Genomic DNA, 15,840 nt, shown 5'->3' with positions numbered 1-15,840 from the left:
TAAACAATATAAATATTATATTGTTTTGTAAAAAGTTTTAGTTCTTTTCGTTACGTAAGAAAATGTTCGTTTGAATATAGATTACATATGTGAATAAGAAATAAGGTAATCGTTTCTTTCTTCTAGCAAGTTTGAGTAGTTTTTCTTTAAGGACTTGCATATTCCTACTCTTCCTCTTCTTTTCATCTCCCTTTCTTCCCATATTTGTTAGTCATTCAGGCATCTAGTCTTTGAAATAGTCTATAAATGATCTGAAAATTTTGATTGTCTTTTATGTTAACGTGGAAACAATAGAAATATAAAAAGGTCGATGAAAATTCATTTCATACTCATATCCAAGCGGTTTGTCATGGAATAAAACTACCCAAAGGAATATGGCTAGTTATTTTTTATCTTACCTTATCTACCATAGAAGAAAATTAAGGTTTAGTTTTTTTTTTCTCTTGATTTGTTAGTGTCATCTTTGCATAAAAGCCAAGCAAATGGTCTTTGTATCGTTCCAATTTGATCGAATGTCCCCGAATGGACATTCTAACATTTAGTTGGCCTGACCTCCTAGAGTTCCATTAGGTACGGTAGTTTTTGTACATGTCAAAGGCATTAGTAAAGGAATGCCCTATTACCTATTTCTTCCATTTTCTCAAGAAAATCCCCTGTCCATAACGATCACTATAACCATATTGGCTAATATTTACAACATTGATACATGTGAATGTTTATTGTCAATAGTAAACACTGAAGTTTTCTGGCACGCGCTTCTTTAATAACTTAACTAAAAGAATGTGAATGTCAAATACACCCTGAATCGGATAATAATTAATATCAAGTTTTTACAAAATCTCATGAAAATGGAAAAATGTCTATTTGGGGGGGTCAATTTTGGGTACACTCAAGTAAAGTCGTCCATCCTGCAGCCTAGAAGGAAATTGGCTTTCAGCCTTTCATCTTGAAAAATTAATCTTCCGCCCAATTTCAACAATGGCATCAAGTGTCAAAAAGCCACAAGCTTTGGATCGGTCTGAAATTGGTTTAGGAGCTGTTGAGAAACACGAAAGATGATTGCGGTAACAATGTGAGCCTTGGATTCAGCATTCATTCAACATTATTTTAAGCAGTGGTATACAAAGCTCTCATTCCAGCTTTTTACGCAAATGAATAGACTGAGAAGCGTCCTATTTGGATTCGGTTAGGGCCATATTGTTGCATCTAAAAGTAGACATTCATTCGTCAAAAGTCGCTAATTTGGGATGCCTGAAACTCTCACAGCCAGGACAATTGTGCAAGCTCTCGTGAATATAAATATCACAATCAAGACAGAAGTGTTGTTTGCACTTTGGGCAAGAAACACGGATGCCTGGACTGTTACGTGTGCCTAAAATGAAAAGTACATTGAATGGAGAGTGAAAATGTTAGATTCAGCAAATCATAAAGTAACAACAAATCATCCATGTTTATCTATTCTTACTTGGAAGTCATAAGTATAAGTAGCTCCCATTGCCATAAACAAAATCACACATGAACAATGTAATAAAAAGAAGTCACCCAACAGAGAAGGCGATACCAAATTATATAGATAACAACTTAGTTCCCTATGCTTGTTTCAGCAGATTGTAGTACTGGTGCTTACAATAATTAATACTGAAGAATGACCAAAACACAAACAAGAAACGTGGAAGATCTCTTATACACATCATTTTTTTGCTTTAGGAGTCGAACATTGCAAGGCATTAACAAACTCCTAGTAGTAAATACAATAAATATGTTTTTAATCTTCAAATCATCTGATTCTAAGATATCACGATACAAAATGCTGACGAATTGGGCATAACGGTATGTGCACTATATTATTAGAAGACAACAAATGTCATAAAAAGAAGTTTCATTTGAGAGCTTCAAATATCATGTTTCATTGAGTTCTTACCAGGATTCATGAGGCTTTCTTGGCAGCCAAAGCAAACTTTTGGAAGTTGGTGTCGTGGGTCATGAAATACTTTATCAGAGACTTCATCAAATGGTATAATTGGAAAAAGATGATGATACGACCTAGCCAAATGGGGTGAGGAGATAAGAGTCAGTCCACAAATTCGACACTCTGTGGGAAGCTCACAAACCCTTGCTTTGCATCGAGGGCAAGTATAGCCCCCTCCAACTTTAGCTTCCTTGTGACATGAACATATTGCAATGGAACTCTCTGCTGCTCTTTGTGGAAAACCCATCTTGATTAAATTAGGCATGGCAGAGTCTGCAATTGCTGGGGGTGGGGGTGCATGCTCCAATAGCAACTCTTTGAAGTGAGACTGTAAATAAAACGAAGGCAAGTATTCCACTAAGATTTAGGAAACAGAACTTCCATATATAAAAACATCAAATAAAATCTTGCTATAGTAATTAAACTTTGAACTTCTGTTTCATAACTGTGTTCTCTGTTAAGCTTCATTTATGGTCGGTTCAATTAGCTGATCAACTAAAAAAATAGCCATTTCAATTTCTCTCAATTTTGGGAAATTAACACATCTATTGAACTAACCTCATCCAATGCGACAGAGTATGAGCCACCAGTTTCTTGGCAGAGATGTCTGCATATAAAAATTTCTGCAGTAAGACCAATAACTGAACACCTTATTTTAGAAGTTTTGCATTTCTGAACTGTCTCCATGATGTCCCCAGGATCACAAGAATTAAGAGCAGAGTATAAGACTAAAACTTCTCTATGCCCATATGATGGAATTTGATTTAGATAGCTGTGGACAAGTTCCAGACCATTCTGCAAGGAAGCATCACCTGAGCATTCCAGTTTACCCATTAACGCTTTAACATGAGATTCAGGACTTCCACCAAGATCTGTTAAGCAATGAGCAACTCCATCTTTTATAGTCACCAAACCAATCTGGCTGAGTGGATTTTGGTCAAAGAATTCCCTTACGAAAGCCTCTACATGTTTTGCCACAACAGCCATTCGACTTGGTCGGAAATCCATTTCTGTAGCAGCCTGCCCATGGTGGAATAAGCAAAATGAAAAAAAATAGAGAAAGCAAAACCTCCATTCCGTAACCATATTTTCAAAGTTATTTATCTCCAGTGATTTACAGTTTCTATGAACATAAGTCATACTTGCTCAAAAAAAAAAACTCAAGGTAGCACATGTTTCATTCACTACATAGTAGTTGGATTAAATGAGTAGCAATCCTCTATGGAATAACTGTGGAGATACTTCTCCAAACCCTTTGAAACATAATCAGGGAACAAACAATTGGGGAGACAAGGAATTTATATCACATAACAGTTCTTAGGTAAGCTAAAAAAACCAAATGCAATTTGATGGTTATGATATATTTCAGGAGCAATGCTACGCATTTAACTTCAACATTAGAACAAATTCCTTTTCTCAATAAGAAGATGAGAGACCAAGGCACAGAACCTCCTTGAAACATTTACTGATGTAGTAAGTTATCACAAAAAAAAAAAAAAAATACTAATGTAGTAATAGAGTCATGGAAGAAAAAAGAATACCTTGGAGAAGTCGATGACGATATAGAGATAGCGAATAAGACCCTTCTGAATCCGAGCAGTGGTTGCTAAGGAAGAAAGGGTACGAAGGCGCCTACGATACTGGGCATGGTAAATTGCCTTATTGTCGATCGGACAAAGGAGTCCAGACTCATCCTCTTGCAGGGCTTCCCACGACCTATCATCCGCATAAGTCCTTTCCCACGCAGCAAGTCCATTGGCATCATCATCATCATCTTCTTCATCAGCTTCCCCATTCAATCGCCTATTTTCCCCATTGTTCATATTTAAGGACTATTTCAGAAGATTACTCTTGTTGGGTTTTGAAACAAGATCAAATTGATGAGTCCCCAATACCTAAAACAAATTCTACACACAAAAATCCCAACTTGGGGAATACAGTAGGTCGGTAAAAAAATTTAGGTAATGGCGTCCTATTCGTCAATAGGAGGGATGAGGAATCAGCAATGACCTCCAGTTGGGTTTGATTTCATTGGATTTCAATTACTTCTTCCCAACAAGCATTTGCGAAACCCAGGTTCCAAGAAATGTTCCACCCCTAAGCCATCATCTTCTGAAAACAGTGAAGATAAATAAATCCAATCAACTTAGAGGGAACAAAAAAAGAGATAATCAACAGAATGATAGAAAGTAACAGATTTCCGGGAGAAACAAAATTACAAAAAGACAAACTATTGAAAATTTAATTTATGTCAATATTGAAAAATTCTCTTCATTGACCATTAAAACCATAATACTGCCAAACCAAAAAAGATAGTGTTTAACTGTAACAGGATAGTTAATCATCATCATTTTGTCAGTTACAAAAATTACTTCTGGATAACCTTTTCTCCGTAAGTTTAGGAAGCATGATGCATCTCCCATTCTTCAACTTAATGACAACCATAGAGGGAAATAATGAAAGCTGCTAAATCCAAGTGATGATTCAAGAGTTTATTTTAAACCACATTTGTGCAACTTGGCAGTATCTTTCAAGAGAAGGGAGAACAAAGGGTACACTTTTCATAATATTTCCAAAGCAGAATATCATTTTAAACATATTGCCTACTCTTCAATAACGAGACCACTGGAAGATATAATCAATTAGATAGAAAACAAGAAAAACAAACTACAAAATTCGAAAGAGCCAGCATAACATTAAACTGTACCTAGTTTTATATCGCCTTCTTTGCAAGTTAGAGATATTGATACAATTATGAACTAAAGAACTTTCTTGTAACAATCCGATTTTTGAGGTCCCTGACTAGGGTCATTACTACTATGCATGCTATTTTAAAACCAAAATTAGTTGGCCATTAGGCACACAAATCTAGCGGACCTGAAAGTACAATCTAGTGTGTACATAGCTATAGGTAGGACGGTAGCTGCCACTAACTTTATACGCAACATACAATAAGGGGTTTCACTTTATATAGTCATATCATAGTAACTTATAACTTTATAGCACGTTCTTATAAATTGTCGATCATAAACCAGACAAAACATAAATATTTAATAAAACTTTCTTAATATTAAATATCGAATATTTCCTATTGAACCTAAAATATTCGATTGTACTTGTTTTGTTCGAGATGTTTGTCCTACTTTGACAAAGTTAGACCCCAAGTCTTTGAAGTGCATTTTCTTAGGTTATTTCCGTGTTCAAAAAGGATACAAATGTTATTGTCCAAGTTTGAATAAATATTTTGTATCTTGAGACGTTACTTTCTTTGAGGACAACCTTTCACTACCTTTTTCTATTTATACTCTCACGTCTCCAATTCCCTCCCCACATCTGTCTCTTCTAGTGCCTACCCCTAATTGTCCACCTAAAACTAAAGTCTACTCTCGTAGGCAACATCCTCCAGATTAATGTTATGTCCCAAAAGACTCTTTGTTATCAGATCCAGGGCCGAGTGATGAGCTTTTCATTTTCCTTCGAAAAGGTAAACGTTCTTGCACTTATCTTATTGCTTCTTGTGTATCTTATGACCAATTATCATTTCCTTCATATTCGGTTGTTAAGTCTCTTCACTCTATCTCAATACCTAAGACCGTTTATGAAGCTTTGTCTCATTTTGGGTGGCGTAGTGCAAAAATTGAAGAGGTGAATGCCTTAGATGATAATGGTACTCAAGATTTAGTATCTCTTCCAGCAGGAAAGAATACTATTGGGTGTAACTAGGTGTTCGCAATTAAGGTTAATCCCGATGGATCAATAGCTCGTCTAAAAGCACGCCTTGTGGCTAAAGGTTATGCTTAGACGTATGGGGTTGATTACTTGATACGTTCTCTTCTGCTGCTAAACTCACTTTTGTCAGGTTATTCTTTTCTATGGCAGAATCTCAAGATTGGCCTTTATATCAACTTGACATAAAAATGCTTTTTCTCCAAGGTGATCTTCCGAAGGAAGTTTATATGGAGCAACGACCTAGGCTTTTTGCTCGAGGGGAGAGTGATAAAAACTACAATGAACAGCAAACTACCAAATAGTCCCCAACTTTTCTAGTTAATGTAAATACAACATCTCTTCCTTGGGTTGTATGGCAATGTCAAATTTTATGCCTATAAATCAATCATGATTTGCAGAGAACAACAAATTAACATCTACCACTTGGAACTCGAGGACGCAATTGTACAGCTCATAGAATAGACCAAATCATATTCAAGTACGGTTGTAAATTAACACCTACCATCAAAATTGGGACACAAGTGGACCATTTTCTCTATAATGTAAGATATGTGCAACCAATCAATAGCTGGTGAGACTGACTCCTTGTCAAAGTCAAATTGTAAAGTATATCTGATTCATAGACCAACATCAATGACTGGATCTCAAAGTCATTTTCACTGCAAGAGGGTGGAACGATCTCCTTGATACTTTTGGGTTGAAAAGTTGCCTTCCGAAGAAGGTCAATGACTAGATGATGGATAGTCTAAATGGTAGAAATTTTCATGGAAAAGGAAAAATCCTTTGGAGCTGCACTTCCCGGGTGCTTTTATGGCATCTTTGGAAGAAGAGGAATGGTAGAATCTTTGAAGATGAGTTTACTTCTTGTGATTCTTCTTGGGTTCTTGTGCAGCATACAGCCTCTTGGTGGGGTACAAATTACACTAAATTCTTTTGGAACTACCGTCTTCTTATGATTATTAACAATTGGGAGGCTCTTCTTGTATAGTTTTGTTGGGAGAGAGTTTCCTCTACCCCTGCCCTTAGGCTGTGATTTTGTTTTCTTTTGCAATGTAATCCCCAGTTTCTTATCAGAGAACAACATCGAAGTAACACTTTGACCAGAGAGTTCGACTGAGACCTCCATCTCAAATTAAACATCAACATTAGCAAGACATATTAATGCACCTGGGTACAATAAGTTAAGAAAATCCTACAATCAGAAGAAATCAGCATTACGAAGACATATCAATGCAACCGTGGGACAGATTGAACAGCGGAATAGGGGGGAATAAATCAAGAAGTTGCATATTTAATGAACAAAATCAAATGGGCACATAAGGGTATGAAATCCAATGGTAGAAAATAATTTATAAAACAAAAATAAAGAAGAATATATGATACCCGCATCTCGGAGTTGCCAAAAAATGAGTCGAAGAGTTCGGGAAAAGCTTGACCCATGTTCTTCCGATTTGTGGATTTAACTGCTCCCGATCTCTGAGTCTAAGTACGAAAGAATGAAGAGAAAAACAGTTTGAAGTTTGTTTGATTCGTTTACTTTTTAGATAGAGAAAAACGGTGAAATTGAAGAGATGAAGAGAGTGTTCTGGGAAGAAAACCTTGAAGGAGTAGCGTATGAGTGGTTTTTCTTTTTGTTCTTTGTTCTTTATTTTTATATTATTATTACCTTTTAAAAAATTCACACATAAAACACTGAGGTTTTTTCAAATAACAAAATAAACTAAAATAGTTATCGGATATATGTTACATTTTAATCTACCATAGATCATATTATATGTATATAGATTATAACATTTTATTGTCTATGGAGTATTTTAAAAAATATTGTCATTTTGAATAATTTTTATTTAATTTATTATAATAATTGGATATTTGCAAAAACTATGAAAGTATTTGTATCGATGTTGACATTAATAGAACTTTGAGATGTTATTATATTTTGTGAGTATTTTTGTTCATTTTGTTATGTTTGAAAACAATTAATAGAAATTTGAAAACAAAAACTCATATATTACTACTCTTCCTCTTCTTTCATTCCTTCTCCCTGTCTTCCCATGTCTGTTGGTCATTATGACATCTAGTCTTTGAAAGTTCAACTTCAATGCAACTCCATATCTCAATGATGGTAAAGATCGATTCGAAAAAGATTGTTCACGATTTGTATTATTGCGGGATATCACCGACTGATTTAGTATAAGTTGAGCCCCCCTCAACTTTATCGTCTTTATATAATTTATATAAAGAAAAATATTTAATTTTTAATACTTGTAGTTAGCTTAGTGGTTATTCTATTTCCATGTCTCCCTTCCACCCCAAGTTCAAATTACAATCCTTTGATTTCCATCCAAGAAATAAAGTCTCCGTGGATAAATTTTTTAGATCCGTCACTATCATTGTGGGATGTTGAGTGGTTGTACAGACGGATTTAGCATAGGCCAGGGGGCTTGAGCCCCTCTCAACTTTATTGTCTTTATATAATATATATAAATAAAACTACTTAATTATTAATATCTATCATTAGCTTAGTGGTTCCTCTGACTGTTGGGCTAGTTTATTTTTCATATTTTTCTTTTAGCCCCGTCAATATATTTTATAGATCCGTCACTTAGTAGTTGTAAAGTCACCCAAATAAGGAAGAGGGGTATCAACCTCCTAGAAGCGAATGTAACGATGGATGGTTTAAAAGAAATTATGTTGGAATGGAGTGGAAAATGTAATTTGTCAATTAAGGTTAAGTCTCATTTGTTCAAGGTCATAAATCCTTCTTAGCCAGGTGGATGCATATCCATCTCATATTCATATTCTTTTATAGGAAAGTTTATAATGTCTTGCATCTTTTTGTTATGCTTTTTAAAAGAGAAACAAAGTTGCTCATACTCTATCAACTTTGATATTCTCTAAAAGTCGTTATTTGATTTGGAAATATGTTTTTCCAACACCAGCACCTTTGATGAGAAGTCTAGGTTATAATTATCTTTCTCATACGTGTTAGGAGGGAAAAAAAACAATAAAAGAAAAAAAAATCACTTTTATGAAACTATAAAAGACTCATAACTTAAGACTAAAGTTGTATTCTAATATAAAAAGAAAAAAAAGAAAAAAAAAACAAAATCCTCGAATGGTTTAAGACACTAACTTGAAGTTGGTGGAATGAGTTATTAGAACTAATGCTTCATTACGATATTATTTACTAATTTTCACTTATTTTCTCTCTTACACTTTCTTACTATGTTTATTGTTTACTATTTTCTATCCGACCTATGAAACAATTAAATCAGTGGTTGAGCCAGCCAAAGGCAATCCCTTAATGTTGGGCCTTGAACTTTCGAATCAAACCCGTCGGCCCGCCTCAGAAGCCCACGGGCCATATATTTGTACGAATCCTTACCAAGTGGCCGCGGCACACAATATCCCAACCTCACTCCATTTGAAATTCAAACCTTTTTTACTAATATAATATAATATTGTATTTACTTCCGCCAACGGTCCAATTTTCCCTAACATCTCTCTCTTTTCTCTCTACAAATTCAAAGCGCGGAACAGAACGAACATTTTCTTTACCTCGAAAAATTAAAAAACAAAAAACAGATCTTAGAAGAAAATTCTCAATTCTTATCCTCCACGGAATACTTTCGGAGCACCGATTCATTAGGTTTTCTTTGATTTATCTTCTCACATCTTCGTTGATTGAGGAAAATAAGCGCTGTATGTGGTGAAGATTGAAGAATTTTGTTGTTGTTGTCGTTGTTTTGTTTTGGATTTCGGAGAATGAAATGTATTACTTGTATGTTTGAGCGTAATTATCATATCGAGGATTGCGTTTTTTTCTTTCTCTTGATTTGAATTTAGAAATGATGATTAGGTTTGATTTCTTACGGTCGTGTTGTTTTTGGAACGACGGTAGAGTTTGTAGATGTCGTGTTATGAATCAATTGAACAGAAGTTTTGATGCGAATGTGGTTGGATTTGTGTATAATAATCCGAACATTTTGTTTTCTCATAATTTGTTGCTTTGTTCTTGAGGAGGCTATTTTGAGTATTTCGTCATTTCTTGTGGTGCGAAGTTTTTTCTATGATATTTGATATGACTAAGTCGTTTTTCATAGCTGACAGGATCGCCTCGGGATGACTAATGTTCGAAATGATCCAATCTTACAAATGGAAACAACATGTGGAACACTGCTACACGAACTTCAGGTTGTTGCTTTACACTCTCATTTATTTGGAACTTTCTATTGTTATTTCAAAGATTTTTTCCAACAGTTTTTCTTAATTGTGATCAAGGCTTCCATTTTTGGTAAGTTCCACTTGGCTGAAATGTTATTTTGCCCCATATTTCTCAATGTCAGATCATTTGGGATGAAGTTGGGGAATCTGAGGCCACAAGGGACAAAATGTTGCTTGAGGTTGAACAAGAGTGCTTAGAAGTTTATAGAAGAAAAGTAGATCATGCAAACCGCTTTAGAGCTCAGCTAAGGCAGGCAATTGCTGATTCTGAAGCAGAATTGGCTGCAATCTGCTCTGCAATGGGAGAGAGACCAGTACATACGAGGCAGGTCAGAACATGTTGGGTTAATACCTTGTTCACATAGTTACACCTAAGAGTAATTTTGATTTTATTTAGTTATGATTGACCACCATAAAGATAAAGATGAAAAATATGCACGTCAAATTGTTGATATCATAGATCTTGGAATCTTTTAAAAAATTATTATAAAAGAAGGAGGTGGCTGGGGTTTTGAATATATGCTCTTTACAATCAACACCTGTGACTAAGTTTTAGTGCTGATCTCGTGAAACTTCGTGGCTTGAATAATGAGATAATGGTCACAGACTCACACCCTTTAAATCTTGCATATGAAATAATTGTGCATAACTCATCTAATATGCAAAAAAAAATTAAGAGCAGAGTTCACAGTTTGCTCAATAACTTTTACATATATAATTATGTATGTTGAAATTTCTTTTTAATGATTTGAGGAGTGCTTTGATAGTGTGATGATTGATACTTTTCTATTCTTCCAGGCTGATCAAAAGACTGGAACCTTGAAAGAAGAGATGGCCCGTGTTCTTCCACAAGTGGAGGAAATGCGGAAAAGAAAAGTAGATAGAAGAAATCAATTCTTAGAAGTTCTAGATCAAATACTGAAGATATCCTACGAGATTTATGGATCAAAATTTTCACATTCAAGTGTAGCTATTGATGAAAATGATTTATCATTGAGGAAGCTAGAAGAACTACAAGAACAGTTACATACACTACAGAAGGAGAAGGTCAACTTTGTTGAATTTTATAAGTTCATTTTATATTTTTTAGGTAGGTCTTCCTGTCGTTCTCTCAGTCGCTTAGTAATCTTGATATCCACTTCTGCAGAGTGACCGGCAGATGGTTGTTCAGGAGCACCTTCATACTCTAAACTCGCTTTGTTTAGTGCTTGGGATGGATTTCAAGCAAACAGTGAATGGATTTCATCCCAATTTGGGTGACCCAGAAGGAACTTTTAGCATAACTAATGAATCAATTGAAACTCTGGCTGCGGCAATAACTAATTTGCGTGAGGTCAAATTACGAAGAATGCAGCGGGTATGACCTCAAACCTTATATATCAGAAGAGAATAAAATAAATAAAACCTATCTGTCTTGTATTAGTTGCAATAACGACATTTTTGGGCAGCTCCAAGATCTTGCTACAACTTTGTTGGAGCTTTGGCATCTAATGGATACACCAACGGAAGAACAACAGTTGTTTCAAAACGTAACATGCAATATAGCAGCTTCAGAAGATGAAATAAATGAGCCCAATAGTCTCTCTGTGGACGCAATTGATTCTGTGAGTACTTTCAAGTGTTCGCATTCATCTTGACCTTCTGACATAACAAAAGTTGCATGCCATAGAAGAAACTTAAAGAATTGAATATGGTTTATAATAACGAGCAATATCTTGCAGGTTGAAGCAGAAGTGTCTCGGTTAGAAGAGTTAAAATCAAGCAAGATGAAAGAACTTGTTTTGAAGAAGAAGTCAGAGCTGGATGACATTTGTAGAAAAACACACTTGGTCCTGGAAGAAGATAAAATAGTGGAATACGCAATTGAAACTATTGACTCCGGTATCATTTGTTGTGTAATATTAAACGAAATGTTGCTGGTTCTTCATTTCATTGTTTTATGAACTTGAATCCAATTTCATCTGATATAGGAGAGGTTGACCCTGCCATTATTCTCGAGCAAATTGAGCTTCAGATAGGCAGGGTTAAAGAGGAAGCGTTTGTCAGGAAGGAAATACTAGAGAAAGTTGAGAAATGGTTGACTGCCTGTGATGAGGAGTGTTGGCTCGAGGAGTATAATAGGGTAAAGTGTCTTTCACATTCCATTACATCAACTAGTTGGTTTCTATTGCTTAAGTCGACCTGCATCCTTGCATTATTTGTGTGTTTCCCAGGATGAAAATAGATATAATGCCGGTAGAGGGGCTCATCTCATTCTCAAACGCGCAGAGAAGGCCCGAGCTTTGGTTAATAAGCTTCCAGGTTTGTGATCGAACAGTTTGTTTGACTTCGAAGAGATAGATTAATTTGGTATTCAAATAATTCCAAATCCTTATCTTTTTGTGCTTTAGTATAAAATTTGCTATGAAGTGTTCGATGTATTTATCCTAAAAGTTTTGTTTATATTTAAACCAGGCAGTTATACCATTGGTTTTCTTGCTTTGCTTTTTGTATATTAACTTTGTTTTCTTTGGATATCATAATCATCAAATGCAGGAATGGTGGATGCATTAACTTCGAAAACAATGGCATGGGAGAAGGAAAGAGGCATTGAGTTTACATACGATGGAGTAAGTAGTAGGATGTTTTAATTGTCTATGGTTTGACTTAAATTTTCTTTTGCAGAAATTAATCAACATCTTTTATGTGACCTACTTCTGTCCAGGTCAGTCTGCTCAGTATGCTTGAAGAGTATTCCGTATTAAGGCAAGAGAAAGAGCAGGAGCGTCGCAGGCTGCGGGTTGATACTCATCATTCTTCTAGTTCCCTAGCGTTATTACTTGATATGACTCATTTAACTGTGCTTAATTTGATTGACATCAGAGTGTTCATTTTTCCATATTTGAAAAACTGACTTATTTAGTTAAGTCCTTATTTTTTTTCTCTGTGTCTTTATTTGATTAGGATCAGAAAAAACTCCAGGGACAGTTAATAGCAGAACAGGAGGCTCTTTATGGATCGAAGCCAAGCCCCTCAAAACCCCAGAGTGTTAAAAAAGCTCCCAGATCTTCAGCTGCAGGTGCTGCAAATAGTAAAAGGCTTTCTCTTGGAGGGACAATGCACCAAACGCCCAAGGCAACACCTCAGTCACGCCCATCTAGGAAAGGTGATCAGCTGAATGATCAAAACTTTCAATATGATGAAGGATTTGGAGCTCTTCCAGCTGGTACGTTTTTCTGACTAGTAATGATAAATCTGGGTTATAAATCTTCACCCGCCATAGTACTTTTTGAGTGTTCATTGAAGTCAATACTCGATGAATGCTCAACTTATTTTTCAACCCCCGTTGATAGCTGTTTTTTCCCATTCTTCCACAAGGATAAACCTTTGGAAGTCAGAGTCAATTTTTGAAAAAAGAACAAAAAGAAGGCAAAAGTCCTTTATATTTTTTTCATAATTTAACTAGAATTGAAAAAAAAAAAGTCATGGAAGGCGTTTAGAAAGCAGCTTTGATGAAAGCCTTATTTGCTTGTGGGAGTAATAATTTGGTGTTCCTGTGCCTCTTTTCTGTTCTGTATAAAACATTTTAACCATCTCTCAATTTTAGGCCGAAGAGAACTTGACTTTTCTAGTCAACCTGCAAGCCACATTAACTCGCTTGCCAATGCTCGTGAACCCGAGTTAGTGATTCGGAAACCTTTTGCACCAATTGCTTCCACAGTTCAACCAAAGACAAACACGACAAGCTCAATCGACAATGCAAACACAACATCTATTGAACCGTTACAGAAAACAAACCCGACTAGTAATGTGCCATTTACTGCCACACCTTTGAAGAAAATCTCAGTTGCTACAGATGAAGACCAAAACATGACTCCAAAGGCAATGTCAATCCCAATACCATCCACCCCTTCAACTCTATCAGTTGCAATGCAGACCGCTACAACCCCGGCTGTTGCCCCGCCTCCTCCTGCTTTCAAAGCTGAGGAAATTCCTGAAGACGACGTTGAATATTCGTTCGAGGAAAGAAGAGCCGGGTTTGTGCTTCCGAAAACACATGTAAAATCAATTCAAGTTTGATCGATAACACAGATGGTTGGTTTTCTCTCTGTCTGGGTTGTGTGAGTATCAAATGGCCTTTTAGCAAGTATTATGTTATGGTCAGTTTTTGGTAGTGTTTGTAGAGCAAACTCTCCAAGTCAAATTTAATTGGCATTTTTTGTTAACTGTGTACATATAATTAAGATCATGGAGAGATGGGATTGTGATGTCTTCTCAAGCAATGTGGGGGAAAAACCTTTTCAAACCATTCTTATTTCTTATCCTTCCTTTTGGATAACAAATTCACTGAAATAAATTGATGATCTACAAAAACTTCTCCAACTTTTTTGTTTTTATTGAAGTTTCTGATTTTTTTACTCCATGCCAAACTATTCCCAATGAGGATTGAAATTCTTAAATAATAGAAGTAAGTTAGGTTTGATTGCAACTTTAGGTATTTAGCATTGGGTTGTGTTTGATCTAAATATGAACCCTTTACCTTTTCTTTTAAATATAAAATGGCCTTAATTTTGATACTTCAGGGAGTAGTTGTGTTGATCGATCTTTCAACTTTTCATTTGGACTGTCTAACTTATCCGATGATGGTTGTAAATATGTTAAGGATCATGGACGTAAAGAAATTTACTTTTTTTTTTTAATAGAAAGAAAAATTGTCATTATAATAAACAAAATTGAAAACTCAAAGTTAAAGAATGTAAATGATGAAGAGAAGGAACTTGACATTTTCCATCTACAGTTTATGGTTGAGATAGGAAAGATAAACGTGACCCTTAAAAGTTGGGCGTGAATTTAGACTTGAGAATCTCGTCCATAACAAAATTGTCATTTGTCTAGCATCTTTGAAACTCTCTAAGGTCTACAAATTCGTCTTTTCGGTAGTAGTTCTTTTTCGTATTCTCGTTGGGGTGATAGGGTCTCTAACTAATGAAGTTTTGCTTGAAAAAACATGTTCTCCTTTTAGCATGTACCTTATAAGTGGGTTTTTCCCATTGACAAAATAGATAAATTGATTTACCTTTTTTTTTTCTTTTCTAATTCAATGAAAAGTAAACTTAATATCTAGGTTTTGAGACTAAATTTATAATTCAACTATGTACAATTTAATTTATAATGTCATACCATCCTTTCGTATAACATACATGGTCAAAATAACATTCTGGATTTTTGTTTCATTATAGTCAATGTACTTTTAAGTTCCATTACTTTTAATAAATCTTAAATTTAGCTAGTGCAACTTAATTTTTATCAAAATTAGTAAAACAACGACGATAGTTTAATGCAAAAGATACGATGCAAATATATTTCCACAATCATAATGAGACGTTGAAAAGCACCAATTTTAAAATACGCTACATGGGTCAATTTTAAAATTTCTTCAAAGTAAATAAACTAAAAAATCCACAAAATCAAAATGATAACCTAACCTCAACATTTCTACTAACAACAAAATTCAAAGTCAATAATTTTCATACAAGAAAAAACTTAACATGGAAAAATATAATCACAACTATAAGATTTATTAAAAATATAAAAATGAAAATGAAACTAAGTTTAAAATACATAAACCAGAATAATAATTTTCTAATATTTGGTATTTGTAGTGTCAACACAAAGTGTCAAATGGTTGAAGAAAGTTGAACCCAAAGTTAGTAAATATGAAACGGAAGTTAGAGTGGTCAAAACTAAACAAAAAGAAAAACATATATAAAAATCCTTGTAATAGCAGCAGGTAGAAGAAGACCAAACCTTTGAATTTAATTTAATCAATCAATTAATTAATTTATGTTATATATATATATATATATTTATGTATTTATTTGTTTTTTTTTATTTTTTTATTTTTTATCTTTTCTCCATTAATTCTATGGATTTTA

General features: G+C 34.8%; 2 protein-coding genes and 1 non-coding gene across 6 annotated transcripts; 1 reads left to right on the top strand and 2 right to left on the bottom strand.

Annotated features, from left to right (window-relative positions):
- Positions 1–425: 425 nt before the first annotated feature.
- LOC127151076 (U6 spliceosomal RNA) lies at positions 426–528 on the bottom strand. The gene has a single exon (XR_007823815.1). It is a non-coding gene; the product is annotated as a U6 spliceosomal RNA (small nuclear RNA).
- A 213-nt stretch (positions 529–741) lies between these two features.
- On the bottom strand, positions 742–7,326 carry LOC103504674 (general transcription factor IIH subunit 2). Of its 2 annotated transcripts, none has more exons than XM_008469072.3 (5): positions 7,082–7,326; positions 3,511–4,081; positions 2,528–2,989; positions 1,922–2,297; positions 742–1,372 (listed from the first exon to the last, which is right to left on the bottom strand). In XM_008469072.3, the coding sequence occupies exons 2-5, from the start codon at positions 3,790–3,792 to the stop codon at positions 1,221–1,223; spliced, it is 1,272 nt and encodes a 423-aa protein (XP_008467294.1). In that variant the 5' UTR covers positions 3,793–4,081; positions 7,082–7,326; the 3' UTR covers positions 742–1,220. The 2 variants fall into 2 exon arrangements, with proteins under 2 accessions (XP_008467294.1, XP_050945729.1); XM_051089772.1 differs by having other exon boundaries at positions 7,086–7,326.
- Positions 7,327–9,223: 1,897 nt separating this feature from the next.
- Positions 9,224–14,213, top strand: LOC103504672 (65-kDa microtubule-associated protein 3-like). 3 transcript variants are annotated; one of them, XM_008469067.3, is made up of 13 exons: positions 9,224–9,403; positions 9,812–9,895; positions 10,048–10,254; positions 10,724–10,972; positions 11,073–11,282; positions 11,374–11,529; positions 11,647–11,806; positions 11,896–12,047; positions 12,139–12,226; positions 12,461–12,534; positions 12,630–12,704; positions 12,869–13,130; positions 13,512–14,213. In XM_008469067.3, exons 2-13 carry the CDS (start codon positions 9,824–9,826, stop codon positions 13,982–13,984), a joined length of 2,178 nt encoding a protein of 725 aa, XP_008467289.1. In that variant the 5' UTR covers positions 9,224–9,403; positions 9,812–9,823; the 3' UTR covers positions 13,985–14,213. The 3 variants fall into 3 exon arrangements, with proteins under 3 accessions (XP_008467289.1, XP_008467287.1, XP_008467292.1); XM_008469065.3 differs by having other exon boundaries at positions 9,225–9,403; positions 9,805–9,895; XM_008469070.3 differs by having other exon boundaries at positions 9,239–9,350; positions 9,805–9,895.
- Positions 14,214–15,840: the final 1,627 nt, after the last annotated feature.

Source organism: Cucumis melo, chromosome 9, assembly GCF_025177605.1.
Source record: "Cucumis melo cultivar AY chromosome 9, USDA_Cmelo_AY_1.0, whole genome shotgun sequence".
In the NCBI taxonomy this organism is placed as follows: Eukaryota; Viridiplantae; Streptophyta; class Magnoliopsida; order Cucurbitales; family Cucurbitaceae; genus Cucumis; species Cucumis melo.
Note: the sequence above shows the minus strand (reverse complement) of the source record. Positions and strands in the feature narration are given on the sequence as shown.

Bases quoted from the DNA above. Each gene is read 5' to 3' on its own strand.
- LOC103504674 (XM_008469072.3), bottom strand. From the start codon at position 3,792: ATGAACAATGGGGAAAATAGGCGATTGAATGGGGAAGCTGATGAAGAA. The intron at 2,298-2,527 runs GTTAGTTCAATA...TTTTATTTACAG, and splicing joins ACTCTGTCGCATTGGATGAG to TCTCACTTCAAAGAGTTGCT. The intron at 1,373-1,921 runs GTAAGAACTCAA...TTTTCATTTTAG, and splicing joins AGAAAGCCTCATGAATCCTG to GCACACGTAACAGTCCAGGC.
- LOC103504672 (XM_008469067.3), top strand. From the start codon at position 9,824: ATGACTAATGTTCGAAATGATCCAATCTTACAAATGGAAACAACATGT. The intron at 12,227-12,460 runs GTTTGTGATCGA...CATCAAATGCAG, and splicing joins TTTGGTTAATAAGCTTCCAG to GAATGGTGGATGCATTAACT. The intron at 13,131-13,511 runs GTACGTTTTTCT...TCTCAATTTTAG, and splicing joins ATTTGGAGCTCTTCCAGCTG to GCCGAAGAGAACTTGACTTT.